The sequence below is a fragment of the Eubalaena glacialis genome, chromosome 2 (assembly GCF_028564815.1).
Source record: "Eubalaena glacialis isolate mEubGla1 chromosome 2, mEubGla1.1.hap2.+ XY, whole genome shotgun sequence".
In the NCBI taxonomy this organism is placed as follows: Eukaryota; Metazoa; Chordata; class Mammalia; order Artiodactyla; family Balaenidae; genus Eubalaena; species Eubalaena glacialis.
Window position 1 is genome coordinate 110,088,343 of NC_083717.1, and position 24,015 is coordinate 110,112,357.

At 46.1% G+C, this 24,015-nt stretch overlaps 1 protein-coding gene across 3 annotated transcripts; it reads left to right on the top strand.

The window, feature by feature from the left end:
- Window positions 1-25: 25 nt before the first annotated feature.
- Window positions 26-22,713, top strand: RHOV (ras homolog family member V). Of its 3 annotated transcripts, XM_061180483.1 has the most exons (5): window positions 26-78; window positions 867-979; window positions 20,375-20,918; window positions 21,112-21,170; window positions 21,369-22,713. In XM_061180483.1, exons 3-5 carry the CDS (start codon window positions 20,711-20,713, stop codon window positions 21,810-21,812), a joined length of 711 nt encoding a protein of 236 aa, XP_061036466.1. In that variant the 5' UTR covers window positions 26-78; window positions 867-979; window positions 20,375-20,710; the 3' UTR covers window positions 21,813-22,713. The 3 variants fall into 3 exon arrangements, with proteins under 3 accessions (XP_061036466.1, XP_061036469.1, XP_061036467.1); XM_061180486.1 differs by lacking the exons at window positions 26-78; window positions 867-979 and adding an exon at window positions 4,815-4,889; XM_061180484.1 differs by lacking the exons at window positions 26-78; window positions 867-979 and adding an exon at window positions 19,892-19,922.
- The last annotated feature ends 1,302 nt before the right edge of the window (window positions 22,714-24,015 follow it).

A 24,015-nucleotide genomic window follows, 5' to 3' on the forward strand; every position in this document is an offset into this window, starting at 1 on the left:
CGCCTATAACGTAACTTCCGGGTTCTCAGACGCCCACGTTTGCTCCCGCAGGAACGTCGCGAGGCCGGCCCCTGGGAGGTGCGGTGAGGACTGCGACGGGAGGGCGGGGCCGGGGTGGTGGTGATGTGGGGGGCTGGGCAAGGCCTATCCCCCTCTCGAGGGGAGTCGGGTGGGGGAGCGTTGCACAGATCCGAGCTGTAGACAAGCTGGGTGGTGGGCGGGCCCCGCTGAACACAAGCCCCTCCCTTCTGGACCCTGCTGCAGTTCCAGGCTTTGACACCAGGAGGCAATGCCAGCTTTCTCAAACCCCCTTCCCCCACCCGCCCAGCACAATCCAGCCCCAGACAAGAAGCGCGTCCCCAGCACCTTTCAGGCCCAGGCTTCCCTCCCTCAGAAGACTGCTCAGCCTCTCTGTCCAGCTCCCGCTCCCACCGTTTAAAACAGCCTGTTGGGGACTTCCCTGGCGGCGCAGTGGTTAAGAATCTGCCTGACAACGCAGGGAACACAGGTTCGATCCCTGGTCTGGCAAGATCCCACATGCCACGGAGCAACTAAGCCCATGCGCCACAACTACTGAGCCTGCGCTCTAGAGCCCGTGCTCTGCAACAAGGGAAGCCACCACAATAAGAAGCCTGTGCACTGCAAGGAAGAGTAGCCCCCACTTGCTGCAACTAGAGAAAGCCTGTGCACAGCAACGAAGACCCAGTGCTGACAAAAATTTTTAAAAATAAAATAAATAAAATTTTTAAATAAATAAATAAACAGCCCGTTGCCCTAGGTCCCCAAGAGAACCTCCCGTTCTTCAATCTAACCGCCATCTTAATCCTACCTTCACAAGGCACTGGCCTCTCTTCTCCCACATCCAGGGGCCCACCAGTTCCAGAAAGTGACAGAGCTGGTGGCTTGGCCAGCAGGAAGCCATGCTCGTGACGTGTACCCAGGAACATGGCCACAGCGCTGTGGGAGCACGCAGGAGCGGGTAAGAAATGCCTGAAAAGCCTGGCAGAAACGAGAGACAAGAGATGTTGGAGGCGGGTGGGGAATGCAGAGCGGCGAAACAGCGAGGGTTTGGCTGCAACTGCTGTTGGGTTTCCCTCTTTCACCGGCCTAGGCGACCCAGACGGAGTCTGTTCCCTTCCGGGGCCCATGGGCCTTAATACCTCGCTAAAGTGAAGGCTCTAGGCCAGGGTCACCGCTGTCCTGGCTTTAAGGGGTAGGCCGAGAGTAATGACTAAGCGCGCCTCCTGTATTCTCAAAAGCGTCCAGGTGTGCACCGTACATTGTGTGGTTATGCTTCTCTTGCCAAACTTTCCTGATAGGCGCAGAGGACTGGACCCTCACCAGCCCTCACCGAAGGCTCTCTGGGCCTGCAGTGGCCCCGGCCTGGTTCGCGGTCCAACATAACTTCTCGCTGCTCCCGGGTCGGCTTCTCCCGCCCGAAACCTGCGGCCACGACGCGTCTGTACCGCCAGGGGCGCTGCGCGGCAGGCTAGGTCCCAAGAGGGAGGGTGCCCGAGCTGGGAGGTAGGGAGAAGGTTTCCGCCCTGGGAATAGTGATCCCAGCTTGGGAGCTGCTCGTGCGTAAGGCTCCACCCCAGATCACCTGCCGGCTGCATTTAAGGAAATACAAATAGGTCCAGACAGAGGTCAAATAACCAGAAATACCTTTTCTGAGTTACCGACGATGTGCCGAGCACCACACTAAGTTCCTAACATTCATTGTTATTTCATCTTACCTTCACGCTAATGCTATGAAATAGGCACTGCTCTTTTCCCCACATTATGACACCGGAAACTGAAATTCAACATGTTGGAGCAATTTGTCCAAGGTCATGTGGCCAGGAAGTGGGGAAGCCAGGAGGCAATATTCAAATCCAAGCAGATGCTGAAGGGTTCACCACCACACTCTCCATGATACCAGGACAAGCTGAGGGAAGGGGTATACAACTGGATCCTCAGGTCTGAACTGTGTAGAGAGAGTGTCCCCCCTGCATGGAGTGGTTAGCATACGAGGGGTGTCTCAGGGACACAGAATCCTTCCAGCCACCTCCTCACTGTCCCCAGAGTCTCCCTCTTGGTTCCACTGCTCTCTGGGATGTATGGGGTGGGACCTAAGTGGGCCTTGCTTGCTACAGATTCAGTACATACTCTCTGTTGAGTTGATTACAGCAGTTTCCCCCCACATACTCATTCTTTAATGTTAGGCTGGACTTTGGAGTAAGAGTCAGAGACCAGCCTTCTTATTCCTGCCCAGTCACTCAGTAGCTGTGACACTGTGTGCATTTGATGCTCTTAGCTTTGGTCTCCTCATCTACAGAAATAGATATAATGATACCTAGTACGTCTGTGTTGAAGAGTAAATGAGGCGATCTAGGTGAAAGCTCCTTGCGATAGCACAATCCAACATAGAGCATGTGTTCAATAAACTCTAAATGTGGCTTTAATCTGACAGTGGACTCTCAAGTCCACCTTCTCCATGAAGCCTCCCTGGACCACAACTTCTCCCTCATAACTGCTATGGCTTTCCTTGCATCGATCTCTACTGGCACCTAATTATGAAGCATGGGCATTTTGCTTTTACATAACAGAAGCTGACTGAGGGGAATAACTCAAACGTTCCTGAGCACCAGAATAGAGATGCCTTAGGGAACTCACAGCTGGAGATACAGATCCACCAGCTCTGACCCCTCAAAACCCATGTGGTAGTTGCCATGAGACAGGTAAGGGCTGACTGCTGGGCCAGGGAGGGAGAAGACTGGTGTATGAAAGCTGATGAATTTGAGTTAAGACTTGAAGTGCGTGTATGATTTCCAAGGGTAAAAAAGGGAAAGCATTAAGCAGGCCTCAAGAAAACCAAGAGCAAAGACCTGTAAATAGTGTGATGTTGCAGGTGGGTATGGGGGGAGCTGTAGCATTGGGAGTAGGGCAGTGGGAGGAATGGGACTGGTTGTAGCCACGTTGTGAAAGCTATTGAATGGCCATCAGAAGGTTTTGGCTGGGGATGAAACCATCTGATGTGGGTTCTGGAAAGATGGGTGGAGGCTTGGGTGGAGTCCACATCAGAGAGGATGAGCTCTGAGGAGACATTTCTGAGGAAGGGCCACTGAGCTGTGTCAAGTTAAACACTGGGGGGAGGGAGGCCAGGGAGGAGGCCAGTGCAGGACTGCTCTTGAGACACCTGGCAGATGGTGTAGTAACAACTTTGGGAGGGGAAGGAGCTGGGGGTGGGGTGGGGCAGAGGTCACATGATTGAGCTCAGTCTGGTTGGTTGCACTTGAGGCCCCTGCAGGGTATTTACTCCAAGAGACCCAGCACCTGTGAGGCATTCACTAACTAATTGTTTATTAAACAACTGCATGAATGAGCTTCCTCATGCTTCAGTTTCTAATCTGCAAAAGGAGAAAAATCTACCTTGTAGCATTGTATTATAGGATACTATGCAAGTCACTCTGTGCCTGCCTAAAGCTAGAAAATGCTCAATACAAGTTAACTATAGTAGTAATTGTTGAGTGAATGAAGACTTGGACCAAAAGAAATGATTTAATTGACTTAAGTGAGTAATTAGTTTGTCTTTTTCTTTTCATTGAAAAATAGTCTACATTCTTTTTTTTTTTTTTTTTTGGCCCTGCGGCATGCGGGATCTTAGTTCCCTGACCAGGGATTGAACCTGTGCCCCCGGAGTCCTAATCACTGGACCACCAGGGAATTCCCCAAAAATAGTCTGCATCCTGTATTCTACTTCAGGGTATCTGAGACTGTTTCTGACTAGGAAGCCTTAGGCTGATAGTAGATCTGATTTTTTTTTTTTTATTGAAGTATAGTCAATTTACAATGTTGTGTTAGTTCAGGTGTACAGCAAAGTGATTCAGTTATACAAATTTTTTTCTCAGATTCTTTTCCCATGTATTGAGTAGAGTTCCCTGTGCTATATAGTAGGTCCTTGTTGTTTATCTATTTAATACATAGTAGTGTGTATATATTAATCCCAAATTCCTAATTTTTCCCTCCCCCCTACATTTCCCCTTTGGTAACCATAAATTTGTTTTCTATGCCTGTGAGTCTGTTTCTGTTTTGTAAGTAAGTTCATTTGTATCATTTTTTTAGATTCCACATATAACTGGTATCATATGATACTTGTCTTTCTCTGATTTACTTCACTTAGTATGATAATCTCTAGGTCCATCCATGTTGCTGCAAAGTAGTTTGGTTTTTTTTTTGTTTTTTTTAAATTTATTTTTGGCTGCGTTGGGTCTTCGTTGCTGTCCGGGGGCTTTCTCTAGTTGCGGCGATAGGGGGCTACACTTTGTTGCAGTGCGTGGTCTTCTCATTGCACTGCCTTCTCTTGTTGCGGAGCACGGGCTCTAGAGCGCAGCCTCAGTAGTTATGGCTCACGGGCTTAGTTGCTCCGCGGCATGTGGGATCTTCCCGGACCAGGGCTCGAACCCGTGTTCCCTGCATCGGCAGGTGGATTCTTAACCACTGCGCCACCAGGGAAGCCCAGTAATTACTTTTTTACAAAGAGGTTTTGTTGTTGTCGTTGTTGTTGTTGAGACTTTCTTTTTTTAGAACGGTTTTACATTTATAGAAAAAGTGAGAAGATAATGGAGAGTTTCCATAAACTTCACATCGTTTCCCTTATGAACATCTTCCATTAGTATGGTACATTTGTTAAAATTCGTGAACCAAAATTGATACATTATTATTAACTAAAGTCCATACTTTATTCGGATTTCCTTAGTTTTTACTTAATATCTTCTTTCTGTTCCAGGATCCCATCCAGGATATGACCTTATATTTAGTCATCATGTCTCCTTAGGCTCCTCTTGACTGTGGCAGTTTTTCAGACTTTCCTTGTTTTAGGTGACCTTGACAATTTTGAGGAACACTGGGTAGGTAGGATGCTCTCTATTGGAATTTGTCTGATATCTTTTTATCATGATTAGACTGGGGTTATGGGGTTTTGAGAGGTAAAGTACCATTATCATCACATCATATCAAGGGTACATATCATCAACCTGACTTATCACTGTTGATGTTGACCTTGATCCCCTGACTGAGGTTTGTCAGGTTTCTCCACTGTGAAGTTACTCTTCCCCTCCTTTCCAGACTGTACTCTTTGGAAGGAAGTTACTATGCACAGACGAGACTTAAGGAGTAGAGATTTATGCTCACTTGAGGGTGAAGTACAAATCATTTGGAATTCTTCTGTGTGGGAGATTTAGGAATTTGTTTATAAATTTAATTTTTTATTTTAATCATATATATGATTAAATATATGTGTGTGTATATATATATATATATATATAGAGAGAGAGAGAGAGAGAGAGAGAGAGCTGTAAGACTTATTAAGGAAACAGAGCAGTCCTTTGCCTCATACCCAGTTAAACTCCTCATCAGGTCTGTTCTTATCTCTCAGTGCTGATCTAAGGATATTCCCAAAATGCACCCCACCCCTCCAGACACCTGAGTATTTGGTTTTAGGTGTTTGCTCCCTCCGGACTGGCTTCTTCCCTGGTACCCCTCCCCTTGCCAGGATCAGGGCCCCTCCTGGGTGCTCCCTCAGCCCTCTGTGCTGATCACCCCACATTATGATCGCCCTGCATTACAACTGCCTAGTAACTCCTCTCTCTCTTTCTTTCTCTCTCCCCCTCTTCTCCCCCCACCACCTCTCTCTCCTCTTCCTCCATCCCCTCCTTCCCCTCCCCCCTCATCTTCTTCCCCCTCCCACTCTCTTCCCTTCCCTCCCCCTCCCTGGGCCAACTGTGTACAGTATAAGCTCGCTGAAGGCAGGGACAGGTGACTTGCAGACCCCCTCCTGCCGCAGGGCTGGCACATTGTTGGCTTCTGCTAAAATATGCTGAAGGAAAGAAGGTCCTTGGCTCACTCAGAACACCTCTTTATAACCCTTTGTAAGAGGTAAATCTCTTCCTCCTGTTTGATTCCCTTCCAGATGTTTCCAAAACTACCTAAAATAGTCCCAGTTCTCAAAAAGCCTTCTACCCTCCCTGTTACTGTCATTCCTTCTCTCACTGAGTGACAAAGCCCTGCCCAAGGCATGTATAGACTCAGCCTGCCCTTTTTCTTCCCACCACCTTCCAGGGTTGTGAAGACCCCAGAGAAGCCACTGGGTGAGAGGGGATAGGACACTTTTTTCACCTCTCTAGGTGGGAAATGAAGGCATCCTCAGGTCAGTGGTCCTCAAACTGGGGTTCACAGGTCCTTAGCGGTATGGAAGGCATCCTCAGGTCAGCGGTCCTCACACTGGGGTTCACAGGTCCCAAGGAGAGTATACCGAATAGTTTTAAGGGAATAAGTGTCCAGAGTTTCCCTGGGCCAAAAGTGAACAGCAGGAGAAGGCCCCTGGGAGTGAGGTCATATCCCCTTCCACCTCCCCTGCTCCTAACTCTTCAGAAGAAAAGTGTACCACTCACCCAACAGGATGGTGAAATGGAAACCACCCCACCCCATGGTACATTGCTTCAGAGCATAAAAATCTGCCAGGAGCCCCGCAAAGAGACCACTGGAATTATTGTTGGTGTTCCCACAAAGAGAATAAAGACCAGGTGACAAGAAAACATCAAACAGTTTCTAATTTGCTAATTCGAATACAATTTGAGAACCTATTCAAGTTTTAGCTAACTGAAAAAAAAATTGCTAACAGGGACTTCCCTGGTGGTACAGTGGTTAAGAATCCACCTGCCAATGCAGGGGACACGGGTTCGAGCCCTGGTCTGGGAAGATCCCACATGCCGCAGAGCAACTAAGCCCGTGCGCCACAACTATTGAGCCTGCGCTCTAGAGCCCGCGAGCCACAACTACTGAAGCCGGCGCACCTAGAGCCGGTGCTCCGTAACAAGAGAAGCCACCGCAACAAGAAGCCCACGCACCGCAATGAAGAGTAGCGCCCGCTAGCCACAACTAGAGAAAGCCCCGCGCGCAACAATGAAGACCCAACACAGCCAAAATAAATAAATAAATAAATAAATAAATAAATAAAACATCATTAAAAATAATTGCTAACATTTTTGGCATATAATTTGGAAGGGAGTCAAATAATCAAGTAACATTGCTATACCAAACCTTCCATTCCCGTCTAAAGATGTATGTGAACAAGGTTTCTCTGCACTTACATTAAACAAAACAAAACAAAAAAGTAAGAGAATTGATGCTGAACTTTGTCGCATTCAAGCATTCTATCCATGAATGCATAAACTAATTGAAAACAAAACCAAAAAAGCCTGATGCATCTCATCAAAAAATGTATTTCTTGTAATTTTACTTTTTATGTGTAACTATATCAAAATGTGTAATATATTTATGTTTTGATGAGTTGAATAATTATAATGATAATTTAATTCAAAAGAAAACAATGTTAAGACTTAGAGCCTCAAAGTCACCAGATATATAACATTATAATGTTAAAAAATGTATATACTAATTACACCCAATTAGGATAAAGTACCAATAAAACTTTCAATCATAACATACGTTACAGTAAGATTGGGAGCACTGAAAGAGAAAACAAATAACATAAACTTTCCAACTGTTAAAGTAGAGCTTGTTCACATTATTTTAAATGGATGTGTTAGAATTTCAAACTCCTTTGGTATTTTAGATTCCAATGTGTATATGTAAAAGAAGGAGGTCATAGTTTTATTTAAGCGTTACTATTCACAGTACGCTACAAGGGGCGTTCTCTGCAGCTATGTGGTCTTAAGATGAAAAGTTTTAGTTGTCAGTACCTACAGTTTTATACACTTCTAAGGAGTCTGGGAGTCTTGGTAGGGTGCATGCTTTGGACCAGCACCACCTCGCCAGGAGCCCCTCCCAGGCTGGCCATTGCCCTCCCCACCACCACCCTCCCGGGCTGTTTCTCCAGACCCCCTTCTTCTCAGGATATGGAAGCTAACTCAGCCAGATGCTGCTGAACAAGTCATCTGGCCCCTCTGAACTCCTCTCATTTCCTCAACTGTAAACGGTGACGGTAGAACTAGACCATCTCTAACAGTCTGTAGTTCTCTGAAAGCCAAACCCTTCTCACAGTCCATTTAGAGACACTTGGGGACAGCGCCCAGGGAATAATGGCTTTCAGGGCACTGCCTCCAAGCCAGTTTCTATGCTCCTTATCTATCCCTTAGTCTAGGATACATTTCAAAAGATGCCTCAGCCAGGAAGCCTTCTCTGATTATGTGAAACCCAATAAAATCTAACAACCAGCCCTCATCCTGCCTCCAACCTTATAGATCATAAGACCTGACACACTGTAAGTACTTGGGAAGTGCCTGCTGAGTTAATGCATGACTTGACACGTTAATGTGCATTTACATCACGCCGTCACACTGCATATGTGTGAATAAAACTTGCCTCTGTACTCATCCACGTGGCCTCTTGCAGAAACTGTTTTCAAACTTTTAAAAATAATGAGATTTTTACATTAAGAACAAGAGTAACAACACAACAACAACAGTAAAATCCAAACTGTTCAAAAAGACCACCAATATGTAGTGTTGTGAGGCTGTGAAGCAACTGGAACCCATTGCTGGTGGGAATATAAAATGGTGTGACCACTCACAGCCACTTAACATGCACTGACTTTATGACCCAGCAGTTCCATACCTGGGTATTTACCTGAGAGAAAGAAAACATATGTCCACACGAAGATCTGGACACGAATGTCTATAGCAGCTTTATTCATAATAGCCCCAAACTGGAAATAACTCAAATGTCTATCAGTAAGAGGGACTTCCCCGGTGGCGCAGTGGTTAAGAGTCCACCTGCCAATGCAGGGGACATGGGTTTGATCCCTGGTCCGGGAAGATCCCACATGCCGCAGAGCAGCTAAGCCTGTGCGCCACAACTACTGAAGCCCTCGTGCCTAGAGCCCATGTCCTGCAACAAGAGAAGCCACTGCAATGAGAAGCCCATGCACAGCAACGAAGACCCAATGCAGCCAAAAATAAATAAATAAATTTATTTTTAAAAATGTCTATCAATAAGAGAATAAACAAATAGTGGTACATCCATACAATGGAATACTATTCAGCAATAAAAAAGAACAAACTAGCCTTACATACAAAAGCATGACTGAAACTCAAAAATGGGCTGAGTGTAAGAAGTGAGACATAAGAGAGTACACAGAGCATGTTTCTGTTTATTTGAAATTCTAAAACAGGCAAAAACTAAACCTTAGCGACAAAGCTGATCAGTGTTTGCCTAGGACCTGGCATGGGGGTGGAGGATTGACTAGAAAGGAGCAAGAAGGAACTTCTTAGGGGAGATGGAAATGTTTTGTATCTTGATTGTGGTGGTGTTGATTATGTAGGTGGATACATTGGTCAAAACTCATTAAATTATACACTTAAAATGGGTGCATTTTAGATGTAAATGATATCTCAATAGAGTTGATTGCGATATCAAATTTTAAAAAGATCTCTGCCCACGGGACTTCCCTGGTGGTCCAGTGGGTAAGACTCTGCACTTTCAATGCAGGGGTCCCGGGTTCGATCCCTGGTCGGGGAGCCAGATCCCACATGCATGCTGCACCTAAGAGAGTCTGCATGCCGCAACTAAGAGGAATTCCACATGCCAGAACTAAGAGTCCACACACCGCAACTAAAGATCCCGCATGCCACAACTAAGACCTGGTGCAACCAAGATAGATAAATAAATAAATACTTTTTTAAAAATAAAAATTAAAAAAATCAAAAGATCTCTGCCCAAATGTCAGAATGGATATTAGAGTTTATAAGACAAAAGATAATAAAACAATAGATAACATGCTTTGTAGCCCATAATTCTTCTCTTTTTTTAAAATATATTTTTAAAAATTGAAGTATAGTTGGTTTACAATATTGGGTTAGTTTCAGGTGTACAGCAAAGTGATTCAGTTATATATATATTTTCTTCAGATTATTTTCCATTATAGGTTATTATAAGATATTGAGTATATTTCCTTGTGCTATACAGTAAATCCTTGTTGCTTATCTATTTTATGCATAGTAGTTTGTATCTGCTAATCCCATACTCATAATTTATCCCTCCCCCCCTTCCCTTTTGGTAACTGTAAGTTTGTTTTCTGTGTCCATAAGTCTGTTTCTGTTTTGTATATAGATTCATTTGTACTATTTTTTAGATTCCACATATAAGTGATTTCATAATATTTGTCTTTGTCTGACTTACTTCACCAAGGATAATATTCTCTAGGTCCATCCATTTGCTGCTGCAAATGGCAATATTTCATTCTTTTTTATGGCTGAGTAATATTCCATTTTGTGTGTGTATGTGTGTGTGTGTGTGTGTGCACGTGCGTGTGTGTGTATACATATATCATGTCTTCCTAAACCATGTCCGTTGATGGTGTAGCCCATGACTTTTTTTCCCCAAGATTTATTTATTTATTTATTTAGGCTGCACTGGGTCTTAGTTGTGGCACACTTGATCTTCATTGCGGCATGTGAACTCTTAGTTGTGGCATGCATGCAGGATCTAGTTCCCCGACCAGGGATCAAACCTGGGCCCTCTGCATTGGGAGCATGGAGTCTTACCCGCTGGACCACCAGGGATGTCCCCATAGCCCACCATTCTTTTTTATTTATTTATTTATTTATTTATTTATTTTTGGCTGTGTTGGGTCTTCGTTTCTGTGCAAGAGCTTTCTCTAGTTGCGGCGAGCGGGGGCCACTCTTCATCGCGGTGCGCGGGCCTCTCACTATCGCGGCCTCTCTTGTTGCAGAGCACAGGCTCTAGACGCGCAGGCTCAGCAGTTGTGGCACACGGGCTTAGCTGCCCCGCGGCATGTGGGATCTTCCCAGACCAGGCCTCGAACCCGTGTCCCCTGCACTGGCAGGCAGACTCTCAACCACTGCGCCACCAGGGAAGCCCCTAGCCCACCATTCTTAAGGGGAGGACTGAAAAGGGGGTGGTGGTGGAGTGACAGATGGGGTTCTGCGATCCTGGCTCTGTCTTAGCCGTGAGGCCTTGGGCAAGTCACTTAACTTCAATGGAGACTCAGTTTCCTCACCTATAAAGATACTAACAAGACCAGTGTATTAGTATGATGACTTTTCGTGTTCCCTATCTGGGTCACAGAAGAAAAAATTCTGAATCTAACTTATCTGACAAATTTATATTGTTCAGTCTCAGGTGGAGCCATGACTTCATCTGAAAAAACTTGCCCTGTCCCAGAGGAAGATAATTATAACACTAGTGCACCCTTGCAGAGCACTCTCTCTGTACAGGCAGTATTCTGAGCATTCTCCATAATTCATTTAATCCTCACAACATTCTATGAAGCAGGTACTATTTTAATCAATCCCATTTTACAGACAAGGAAACTGAGGCCCAGAAAAGACAACAGTTATTAAGGGACACAACCCGGATACCAACCCAGGTGCTTTGGCCCAGAGCCCACGCTCTTAACCATCAAGCTATCTTGTCTCTTGTTAACAAAAGCATAATTTGCAATAAAGGCAGGGAAAGGAAGTTGACTGAGAAATACTAGCTTTATACAAACTTAAATGTGAACAAAACCCAGTACCTTTCTATCAGCACTTTTACAAAAAATAGTGAAAGCTGATTTCATGTTGGTTTGGAAAATCCTGCTCTGTTTCTAGTTTCAATTGCTGTGGTCTTTCTGAAGAGCAGGCTGTACCTACTAACAGGAGGAAAGAGAGATCTAGTTAGGGAGACCAGCCCTCCTGGGTTTAGCACTGAAAGTTCTGCGTCCCAGGATACCTCCTAGTCCTGGTCACCCTAGGCTAGCTGTTCGCCAGTGAAATAACCCCGAAGGAAAAGAAAAGCTGTGATGTGACCTGGATTGGGCTCCTGCCTCCCTCTCCAGCTCATTTCTCACCACTTTCATCCTCGGCCAGGCTGAGCTAGTTTTAGTTCCAAAATGGACCAGACTCTTTCCCTTCTGGGCCTGATTCCTGCTGTTTCTTCAGGCTGTTTCCAAGCCCTCTTTGCTTGGTTCACACTTACTCCAAACCCAACCAGACTGATGAAGTTCAGCAGGTACACACCGATGTGGCCACACCAGTTGTTAAAATATCCACTTCCAGGACTTCCCTGGTGGTCCAGTGGTTAAGAATCCGCCTTCCAATGCAGGGGACGCAGGTTCAATCCCTGGTCGGGGAACGAAGATTCCACATGCATGCCGCAGCTAAGCTCACGTGCTCTAGAGCCCATGTGCCGCAACGATGTGGCCAAAAAAAAAAAAAAAATCCACTTCCCTGAGTGTGCCCCACCCCATCACTCTTACCCAGGAGCCAGCCACTAAAGGGTTAATATCAGGCACACTAGAGATCTTCTAAAAAGCTGCTCCAGCACAAGGACTAGCATCTCTCTGCAGCCATACCAGTTGTTAAACAATGTAAATATCATCCCTGATTAAAACTATGTAAAATGCAAATTTATATAAGCAATGCCAAGAAGAGAATTTGGATGTCATTATTAATTGAATGCTTGTTTATTGGGTCCTCTTTTTGTAAGGTTGCTAATGTTCATAATGATCATCCTCATCATCAAAGGAAAACACGTACTCTAGGGTTAACCCCAGGGAGTTGAGTGGACCTCGGTGGTCTCAGGCCCCAACTTCTATTCAAGAGGAGGCTTTGGGCCAGTGGAGCCAGTCTTTGAGGAGAAGTAACTGAGGATTTGGCTGAACCCAGGGCTTGGCCATTTGGACAAGTGCTTGTGACATCAGGGAAGGTGGGGCTGCCTGCCTATCAGTCTCTTTATCATTTGGCAAATCATGCCTCACCATTCATTTATTCATTCCACAAAGAGTTAATAAGCTCCTCATAAGTGGGATGCCACTGGACTGGGGCAGTAAGAGCCAGAAGTTGTATGAGACCCTCCCTGTTCCCAGCTGCTTGAAGTATATGATATGCACACAGGAAACACATAATGTTCTCAAAGTGAGGGAAACAGACAATGAGTTTAGAGAAGGGAGGTTAATGTAGGGTAGAGCAAGGTGGGGGAAGAGATGAGGCCTGTTTTGTTCATCCATGTGCACTCAGCACTTTCCACAGTGCCTGCCCCACAGTGGGTTCGAAAAGAACCTCATGGAATGAAGGAATGAATGAGAACAAACTATTCATAATCCTGCCATTCAGAGGTAGTCATTGACATGTTGGTGCATTTCCTCTTTTTTTCTAAATATACGACAAATATATTTTTTAATTTCAGTAACTTTTTAAATTTTATTTATTTATTTTTGGCTGTGTTGGGTCTTCATTGCTGTGCGCGGGCTTTCTCTAGTTGCGGTGCGCGGGCTTCCCATTGCGGTGGCTTCTCTTGTTGCGGAGCACGGGCTCTAGGCGAGCGGGCTTCAGTAGTTGTGGCTTACGGGCTCTAGAGCGCAGGCTCAGTAGTTGTGGCACACGGGCTTAGTTGCTCCGCAGCATGTGGGATCTTCCCAGACCAGGGATCGAACCCATGTCCCCTGCATTGGCAGGAGGATTCTTAACCACTGCGCCACCAGGAAAGCCCAGTAACTTTTTTTGGTGTAAAATAACATGTTCATTGTAGAAAAAGGAGAGAAAATGATGATAAAGCAACATAATATTAATTGCTAACATGTGTTAAGTGTTCATTATATATCAGGCTTCCCACCCAATGGCAATGACTCTCCACATTTTGGTCTATGTCCTTCATATAGGACTCTCTTTTATTCTAACTGTACACTTAAAAAAAAATACTTGGGCTCAAACTGTTTATATAATTCTGTATCATTTAACATTATTTTTAACATTTTCCTACATCATTGGAAGTTCTTTTAAGGATTATTTCAGTGGCTATTTATCCCATCCTGGGGGTGTACTGTAATTAGAAGCTGTGGGATGCCAGCAGGGACTTGTACAGTCTATCTGATGGTGAACAGGGATCCACTATAGGTTTTTTAGTGGGAGGGTAACAGAATAAACTTGTGTTAGGAAGATTGAGCGCACTAGAAATGAGCAAAACAAAGCCAGGGAGGCAGGTAGGAGGTGATTCTTTGGGCAAGGGATGCCAAAAGGAAGAGGGGCGTCAAGTACTTCATGAAAAGGACTGAGGACAGAGGAGGATGGAGAGGAGGGAGTCCAAGTGCATTGGGAGGTTTGGAGACTATTCGGCTCCAACTCCTTCCAATTCATCAGCTTGAGAGAATTGTGCTACGTGGTCAGAAATAAGGAAGTTAGAAGGGGAACTCTGTTAATGAAAGAAGAGGGGAGTTCTTTTACATGAACGTTTTTAGCTGGCAACTCCTGAAGGCAGTTAAAAAAAAGAAAAGAAAAAGAAAAAATTACTGGCCAGGGCTTGAGTGCAAAGTCTGGGCAGGAAAGAGTTGTCTGAGGGGGGCAGTAGCAGTTGGGATCAGGTAGATGGAGACGGGGTGGAGAGAAAGGCAGGGAGAAGCAAAGGCTAAGTAAGGCTGGATGCGGGGGAGTGGGCAGGGCAGGGCCGAAGCCCCAGAGGCAGCCTGATCCTAGAGACAGATGGCATGGAGGGGCTGGAGGGCTGACTAGCAAGATCCTGTTCCCTTGGCACCAGGAGGCTGACTCAGCCCAGGCCGCTGACTTTGCCACCAACTCTCTCCCAGGACACAAGTACACCGAGTAGAGAAAAACCCAATTAATTAACTGGAAAGCTTGGTGAGTGTGCAGTCTAATTATTGTATTATCATCAGTATGTTGGTAAATAAGTAGTGTTCTTCCCAGGTTTATTGAAGTATGGTGGACAAAGAAATTAAGTGTTAGATATAAAATTCTTTTTCTTGCATCCTCTTTTTATTTCAAGGCTTTCTGACCTGCCCATTGAGTCTCTGGGCTCCTTCTGAATAGCAGGCCTGATTCGGAGGCTTTGGAGTGGAGTATGCAGAAGAAATAGAAAAAGGCTACATGAGGTGCATTTCACTCACAAAGAGCCTGTGCATTGAACTTTTTGAGTAAACTCTCTTTTTTGTTAATCCCTTTTTCAGCAATAGGAAAATCACGGTGGTGGGGTACAGGTAGATTTCTTTTGGTTTATTCTTATTGAGTTGAGGTTTTGCTGTAGGTATTCCAATGTATGCAGTAATTTTAAATAAGATATGGGCTTAACAGAAATGCCTAAGAATTTGACCACACCTGAGTGTGAACCTGTGGCTTGCTGGTTCTGGGACTGTCTGCCACTTACTAGCTTCTTTGATCTTGAGGCTAGTCCCCTAACTTCTCTGGGCCCCTGTATACTCCCCACAACACCCCTCACACACCCCAGCAATTGCACTTGGGTATCATGTGAGATAGGGCAAACTAAAGCACTTTTACAAGTCTAAAGCTCCATACACCTTGTGTTGGACACTTTGGAAACAAAATGTTATGACTGCCGTGATTCAATGTCAGGGCCACGTTTTAGTTTTGTTTTTGTTTTGTTTTGTTTTTCCGCTAATTAAAACTATTTTATTAATCTTACACTCTCCCTAAGCTAGCTAATTTTTTTTAACTTAGGGCTTAGGTTTTTGGGTTTTTTTTGATACAGTTGACATACAATATTATGTCAGTTTCAGATGTACTACATAGTGATTTGACATTTGCATATGTTATGAAATGATCACCATAAGTCTAGTAACCATCTATTGCCACACAGTTATTCCAATATTATTGACCATATTTCTTATGCTGTATATTACATCCTCATGGCTTATTTATTTTATAACTGGAGGTTTGTACCTCTTAATCCCCTCAGTATTTCACTCCCTGCCACCCTCCTCCCTTCTGGCATCCACCTGTTTGTTCTCTGTAATTATGACTCTCTTTTTATTTATTTTTTGTTATTTTAAAAAATATTTATTTACTTATTTGGCTGCACTGGGTCTTAGCTGCAGCATGTGGGATCTAGTTCCCTGACCAGGGATTGAACCCGGGCCCCCTGCATTGGGAGCGTGGAGTCTTAGCCACTGGACTACCAGGGAAGTCCCTATTTCGTTTTGTTTTGTTTTTTAGATTCTACATATAAGTGAGGTCATACGGCATTTGTCTTTCTCTGTCTAACTTATTTCACTTAGCATAATACCCTCTAGATCCATCCATGTTGTGACAAATGGCAAGGTTTCATTTTTTTATGGCTGAGTAATATTCCTTTGTACATATATACCATATCTTTATCCATTCATCTATCAATGGACACTTAGGTGGTTTCCATATCTTGGCTACTGTAAATAATGCTGCAATGAACATTGGAGTGCATATATCTTTTCGAATTATTGTTTTTGTTTTCTTCAGGTAAATACCCAGAAGTGAAATTGCTGGATCATATGGTAGTTCTATTTTTAATTTTGGGGGGAACCTCCATACTGTTTTCCATAGTGGCTGCATCAATTTACAATCCAACTGATAATTCACAAGTGTTCCCTTTTCTCCACATTCTCACCAACATTTGTTATTTGTTGTCTTTTTGATGATAGCCATTCTAACAATTGTGCTTTTAATTTGTATCTCCCTTATGATGAGTGATGTTAAGCATCTTTTCTTGTGGCTGTTGGCCGTCCGTGTGTCTTCTTCAGAAAAATGTCTATTCAGGTCCTCTGCCCATTTTTTAATCGGGTTGTTTTGTTTTGGTTTTTTTCTTCGTTGAATTGTATGAGTTCTTTGTATATTTTGGATATTAACCCCTTATCGAATATATTGTTTGCAAATATCTTCTCCCATTCAATAGGCTGTCTTTTTGTTTTGTTGATAGTTTCTTTCGATGTGCAAAAGCTTTTTAGCTCGATGTAGTCCCATTTGTTTATTTTTGCTTTTGTTTCCCTTTCCAGGAGACAGATCCAAAAAAATATTACTAAGACCTATGTCAAAGAGCATACTGCCCATGTTTTCTTCCAGGAGTTTTATGGTTTTAGGTCTTATATTTAAGTCTTAATCCATTGTGAGTTTATTTTGTATATGGTGTGAGAAAGTAGTCCAGTTTGATTCTTTTGCATGTAGCTGTCCAGTGTTCCCAACAGCATTTTTGAAAAGCTTGTCTTTTCCGCATTGTATCTTCTTGCCTCCTTTGTTGTAGATTGATTGTATAAGCAAGGGTTTATTTCTGGGCTCTATATACTCTGTTCCATTGATCTATGTGTCTGTTTTTGTTCCAGTACCATACTTTATTATTATTATTTTTTTAATTTTTAAAATTTATTTATCATTTATTTTTGGCTATGTTGGGTCTTTGTTGCTGCGTGCGGGCTTTCTCTAGTTGCGGCGAGTGGGGCTACTCTTTGTTGCGGTGCATGTGCTTCTCATTGCAGTGGCTTCTCTTGTTGCAGACCACAGGCTCCAGGCACGTGGGCTTCAGTAGTTGTGGCACAGGGGCTCAGTAGTTGTGGCACGCAGGCTCAGTAGTTGTGGCACACGGGCTTAGTTGCTCTGCAGCATGTGGGATCTTCCTGGACCAGGGCTCAAACCCGTGTCTCCTGAATTGGCAGGTGGATTCTTAGCCACTGCGCCACTAGGAAACCCGTTTTTTTGTTTTTTAATACACTTTATTTTGGAACAGTTTAGATTTACAGAAAAATTGAGAAGATAGCACAGGGTTTCGCTGTATCTCACACCCAGGTTCCCCCATTATAAATATCTTACATTGTATGGTACATTTGTCACAATTAATGAACCAGCATTGGTATATTATTATTAGCTAAAGTTCATATTTTATTCAGAATTCCTTGGTTTTTACCTAATGTCCTATTTTTCTTCCAGGATCCCACCCAGGATACCACATTACATTTAATTGTCATGTCTCCTTAGGCTCCTCTTGGCTGTGGCAGTTTTTCAGACTTTCCTTGTTTTTGATGATCTTGACAGTTTTGAGGAGTACTGGGCCAGCATTTTGTAGAATGTCTCTCAGTTGGAACTTTTCCGATGTTTTTTCTCGTGATTAGGCTGGAGTTCTTCAGAGGTAAAATGTCATTCTCATCACATCACATCAAGGGTACATACTATCAACTTGACTTATCAATGTTGATCTTAATCTTGATCACCTGCTTGAGGGAGAGTTTGTCAGGATTCTCCACTGTAAAGTTACTTTTTTCCCCACCCTTTTCAGACTGTCCTCTTTGCAAGGAAATCACTATGCACAGCCCACAAGAGTGCTGGTTTATACTCCTCCTTGAGCGTGGAGTATCTACATACATTATTTGGAATTCTTCACAGGAGATTTGGCTATTATCCCCCATTTATTTATGTATTCAATCATTTATATCAGAATAGACTTGCAGCTATTTATTTTATACTTTGGGTTATAATCCAATACTGGTTTATTTTGTCGCTCCAATTGTCCCAGATTTGGCCTTTGGAAGCTCTTTCAGTTGGCCCCTGTGTCCTCTAACTTATCTCCACCTTCCTGTTGTTTTGTTTGTTTGTTTAGCACTTCCTTACTTTCTGTGCTACAAAATGTTCCAGGCTCATCTTGTATATTTCCTACTCCAATCCTAAAATCAATCATTTCTCCAAGGAGAAAGTCAAGGCGACGTTTTAGTCTTAGCAAATGTGTATCTGACTGGAAGTTGGGACAGATAATCCATCAGGTGGACAGGAATAAGACTCAAGCCACCCTCGGGAGGGGACTCTCCCAGCAGCAGCAGCCAGAATTACAAGCCCTTAGCTGAGAAATAGATGACTCACCAGCTCCCCAGGTTGTCTCCTCCCTCCCCCTCTTGCTGACAAGACTGTCCCTAAACCAGCTCCGACAGAGCGACCTAGGTTAGAAAGTGTCCCCACCCAAGGGGCCAGCGAAGAATGGCCTGTTGCAGGCCAAGTTAGGGCTTTAACCATGGCCAGCTGATACCTCCCCCCATTTGTGTATTTGTGTATTATTTATACCCCTTCTACCTGCAGAAAGAATTAAACAGGATTACCCTCAAATTTCAGCTACAATAAAACTATTAAAGCTTGGGTAAAAGGACAAGAGTGCTGTGAAGAAGAGCATTTGTGTGTGTGTGTGTTGTGTTGGGTGTGTATGTGTGTGTGTGTGTTAATTTTGTCCCAGACACCTGGGCTGAGGCAACTTCCCTAGGTTCCCTGAATAAAAGATTGCTAGCACCAGAAGGACTTTAAGAAATAAATATGCTTCACCTGGCATTTTATAGCTGCGATGGAGCAGGTGATTTCTCAGGAATCACACAGCTAATGAGCTGAAGAACTAGGAATACTGGGACACGTCTCTTGATGTCTAGGTCTTTTCAAATCCCCATTCGTGCCTCCCTTTCCAGGAGAGCAAAAAGAATAGCTTTTAGACCTCCTGGGTGATACAATGGCAAGACAACACTTTGAGGCTTCTTTCACTTGCTAGATGAATAAACTTATGTGGATGTGTCTGAGAAGTCATTGGGGGCTATAATTAGGGGTTATTAGCATCCCCAGACACTCGGACATAGGGAATGTAGGATGCAGACATTGGGATGCAGAAGTGGATACTGGGGATCCTGCCATTTCCCCACAGTCAAGCTTTAAATGGTTAAATCAGCAATGTTCTAGTTGTCCTCAACTTTTGACCACCAGTGGGGGAAAAAAAGAAAAATAAATAAAAACCAGGGGTCCTGAGACTTTTTTCAAGAGATTTAGAGATTTTGACTTAGGGATTTTTATACTACCAACTGTTTGAGAAATTGGATTATCTCTTTTCTTTAATATTCACTGCCCTATCTGCCTCCCAACACTCTCCCTTCAACGACTCATGAATGAGGTGTTTTCAATGATCTTTGTGTAGGCTGAGATCTTTGTACAGGCTTGGAATTCAGAGAAAGGATTCTGGGCCTGGTGTCACTTGGTGTGGCTGCAATAAAGAGATGAAATTAGCATCAGGCTATTTTTCACTTGCTCTCTTGGTGACCTTCTTAGGGCTACCTGGGATATCATGTCTCTGTCTGTAAACTCCTTCTAAGGCAAGGACAGTGGGCAGCCCAGAACAGCATCAGCAAATAGGTAATTACTATGTGCTTTTGATGATGATGATGATAAAGATAATATTAGGAACTTTGGGGATTTAGAAAATATTCAATTGGAGGACTGTCCTTGAAGATCCTCCCCAGCTATCTTCTCCAGCACCCTGAGTTCCTTTAGAGGAGCAGAGTGAAGGTGTTTAAAGCCTGCCTTCAGGCTGAGTCTAGAGGAAGCTCTTCGGTGGAAGGGGGTTGTTAAATTCCTGCCTGCTGAGTTCACGCTTGAGTTTATCTTCTGCCTCTTCATGATCTCTATATTTTAAAAAAATCATTAATTAATAAAATTATTATCCAGACTTTTTTATACTCGTACAAACATATGTCTAGTTTTTTGTTTTAATTTGAACAAAGTTTAATTTGAACATGCTGCATTATGTGTTCTGCAATTTGCTTCTTCCTCCTAACAATAAATCCTGGATATCTTTCTCTGCCAAGATACCTAGATCTGCCTCATTTGGGCGAGTCTTTGTCCTCGTACCTGTGTGAGTCTCCGAGCGTCAGTTTTCGGCCTGCCTCTCTTCCTCCGGGTGTGACAGATTGCCTGGCCTCTTGCAGTGCGCTGCAGAGGGAGGTCCTGGAGGAGGCCTGGAGGGTGGGCGGGGCCCGAGGCCCACGGGACATGCAGATGAGGTAGGCGGGGCCCCCACATATACCCGCGGGTAGCTGCTGGCGGTTGAGCCGGGTCTCGGCAGATTCAGTCAGAGGCAGCCTACGGACCCTGCTTCACCGAGCACAGCGGAGCCTGGTCCCCGGCTGTCCCCGGAGCGGGCCATGCCCCCGCGGGAGCTAAGCGAGGCCGAGTCGTCCCCGCTCCGGGCCCCGACCCCTCCCTCGCGGCGGGGCAGCGCGTCCCCAGAGCTGGGCATCAAGTGCGTGCTGGTGGGCGACGGCGCCGTGGGCAAGAGCAGCCTTATTGTCAGCTACACCTGCAATGGGTACCCCGCGTGCTACCGGCCCACAGCGCTGGACACCTTCTCCGGTAAGTTCAACGGCCCCGGCGGCCGCGTGGCCGGGGGTGGGGTTGTGCACCGGGGGCTGGGGCTGGCGCCGAGGCGCGAGTGCACAGAAACCGCCGGGGAGGCTGGCGGGAGCAGGCCCCGAGGTGGCGCTGGTGAGGCCTGGTGGGATCCAAGACGCTCTAACTCAGACTTTCCCCTGCCCCTTCTCTGCAGTGCAAGTCCTGGTTGATGGAGCCCCGGTGCGCATTGAGCTCTGGGACACAGCGGGACAGGTGAGAGAAGTCGGGAGCGGCCTTTGCTGGTCTGGGGTGAGGTGGGCTGGAGGCTGGGAGGACCCCAGATCCATCAGGAATGGAGAAGGCCTTGGGCCCTTAGTTACGAGTCTCAGTCTCCAACCTCAGGTGAAAAGCAGATTCCCGCGTCCAGGGGCAGGGAATAACCCTACTAATGGCCTGGCCTTTCCATCCCAGGAAGACTTTGATCGCCTTCGCTCCCTCTGCTACCTGGATACGGATGTCTTCCTGGTCTGCTTCAGCGTGGTGCAGCCCAGCTCCTTCCAAAACATCACAGAGAAATGGCTGCCAGAGATCCGCACTCACAACCCCCAGGCGCCCGTGCTGCTGGTGGGCACCCAGGCCGACCTGAGGGACGATGTCAATGTACTGATTCAGCTGGACCAGGGAGGCCGGAAAGGCCCCGTGCCTCAACCCCAGGCTCAGGGCCTGGCTGAGAAGATCCGGGCCTGCTGCTACCTGGAGTGCTCTGCCTTGACGCAGAAGAACTTGAAGGAGGTGTTTGACTCGGCCATTCTCAGTGCCATTGAGCACAAAGCCCGGCTGGAGAAGAAACTGAACGCCAAAGGTGTGCGCACCCTCTCCCGCTGCCGCTGGAAGAAGTTCTTCTGCTTTGTTTGAAGAGCTGTGGCAGCAAAATGATCAGTAGGCTAATGGCCACAGACTTCTAGAACCTGGGGCATGGGGCCTTTGAGGGACCTGCTGGCAGGGCCAGGCCACCCCCATGGGACTCAGTTCCCATCTGAACACTGTGGCGACACAGCCTCCAACTGCCCACTCTTATGTGCCAGGGTGAGCCTAGGGCCTGGAGGAGGGATGGCTCTGACTTGGATTTCTGTGGATTTCTCTGACTTGGATTTCTCAAGTACAGAGAAATCCCAGTACTTTGATTTTCATGGGATGATCCTAACAGTGTCAGCTGCCTCCAAGCAGTTTGGGATCCAATACCCAGTTTCTTATCATGGGCCCTCAGGTCAGTCTGGCTGAATTAGGACCCCTCCTGGTGGTCCCCACCCGCTCCTTGGCACAGGGGTGAGGAAGAGCCTGGGGAACAGCTGGGCATCTTGGAGGGCTGGAAGGCGTCCGGCCCTGAATTGGAGAGAAGTTTAGGATGGATTGGGTAAGACAGAGGTCAGTGAGAGATTGAGAGGGATCCGAAAGTAAAGGCTTGGAGCGTTGGGACTGGAGGCAGGCTGGGGAGGAGGAGGCAGACGAGAGGGCTAGGCTTGGAAGGAAGAAGAGAAAGAAGGAGAGCAGAGAAGTGGGGCAGCTGAGGAGCAAGGCTGCCACCTGGGCTGTCCTCAACCCCCAGGGCCAGGGAGGGTAGGGCTGGTCCCTGGGAAGAACTGGGTCTCAGTGCTCCCTAGGCACTGCCCAAACTGGCTAAGCCAGGAGTGGGGCAGGAAGTGAGAGACAAGGCCCAGCAAGAGGAGGGGGAGGAGCTGCAAATTGGAGCCTGAAGGAAGAAGGGGCTTTCTCCAAGGTCACAACCTAGAAGATAAGGCAGTGCGGAGTCTGCAAATAAAGCCTTAAGTTTCTGAAGCTGCTGTCTCTGTGTCACTTCCTGCAGGGGTCAGCACATTGGTCCCTCAAGGCCCAACAGTTTGGATGGAGGCAGGTTGGGTACCAAAGGAATGAGGCTAGATCGAAAGGTGTGGGCTGGACTAGATGGGACAGTGTGATGGGAACTGGACTGGGGGGGGGCGGGTTGGGAGCTCCCCGCTTGGGGCTTAGCTGGTTCCCAGGAAAGCTAGCGTGGGAAGCAGCCTGGAAACGGGTTTCCCCAGGTGTCAGCGCCAGAGCTGCTTTCCCATGACCTCACCAGGCGGGTGGTGCCCCTCCCCTCTCCCCCTCCCTTCTAGAGTACAGTGCTCAGCGCTGGGCTCTGGGGCAATCCTGAGCCTTCTAACCTTCCTGCTCTGATCCTTCCAACAGTCCACAGGGCCCAGGGTCTCAGGTTGGGGTGGCCCTCTGGTTCAGACCCTGAGCATGAAGGGACCCCCATATACAGCTTAAACCTCAACCACTGGCCAAACTTCTTGGACTTGGGTTGGTTGGACCCAGTCTTCAGCCTTAGCACTCAAAGTCCACATAAGGACCCAGTGAAGGTCAGGATGCCAGTTGTCAACAACTTAAATAGAAGATTGGTCCCAGAAATCCTTTGAGAGAGAGCATTCATTGATTGAGGACTTGGAGAGGAGCAGGGATCCAGAGAACATTCCCTGGAATTGGAGCTGGAAGGAACTTTAATGGGCACATTTGGGGGCGGGGGGTCACCACTTTATTTTACCCATAAGGAAAGAGGGGCTCAGAGAACAACGGTAATATCGCAAGTGAGATATTATTACTAAGTGGCTACAAGAGCACTTTGCAAACTCCAGAGTAGGTACATGGGTAAGTGTTATTCATTCGTGTGGAGAGGTGTTTCCTGGGACACCTGGAACACCTGCTAGGCAACTAATGGGCCAGGTGAACACTCTGTCCCTGCGCATCTCCCTCTGCAGGAAGTTGTGCATGTGAGAAAGAGCACGGCTGAGGGACAGAAACCCTAGCCAAGTGAAACCTCAGATAATCCCCAAGTTTAGTTTTAGCCAAGACTGTCCAGCTTCTGTCCCACCTGGGCCCACTCCCCAGAACCCCAGCCACCTGTCTCCTTTTGTCCCCTTGCCCCCTCAGGTGGAGGTGCTGAGCTGCACCACTGCAGCCAGGCCTTGATGGGGGTCTCACACCCCTGCTCCGTGGCCTGCCGTTACCTCAACCCAGCCTGACACACTCCCTTCCTGGTTCAAGTTCAGGCTCTAGCATCAACCGTGACCTTAGGCAA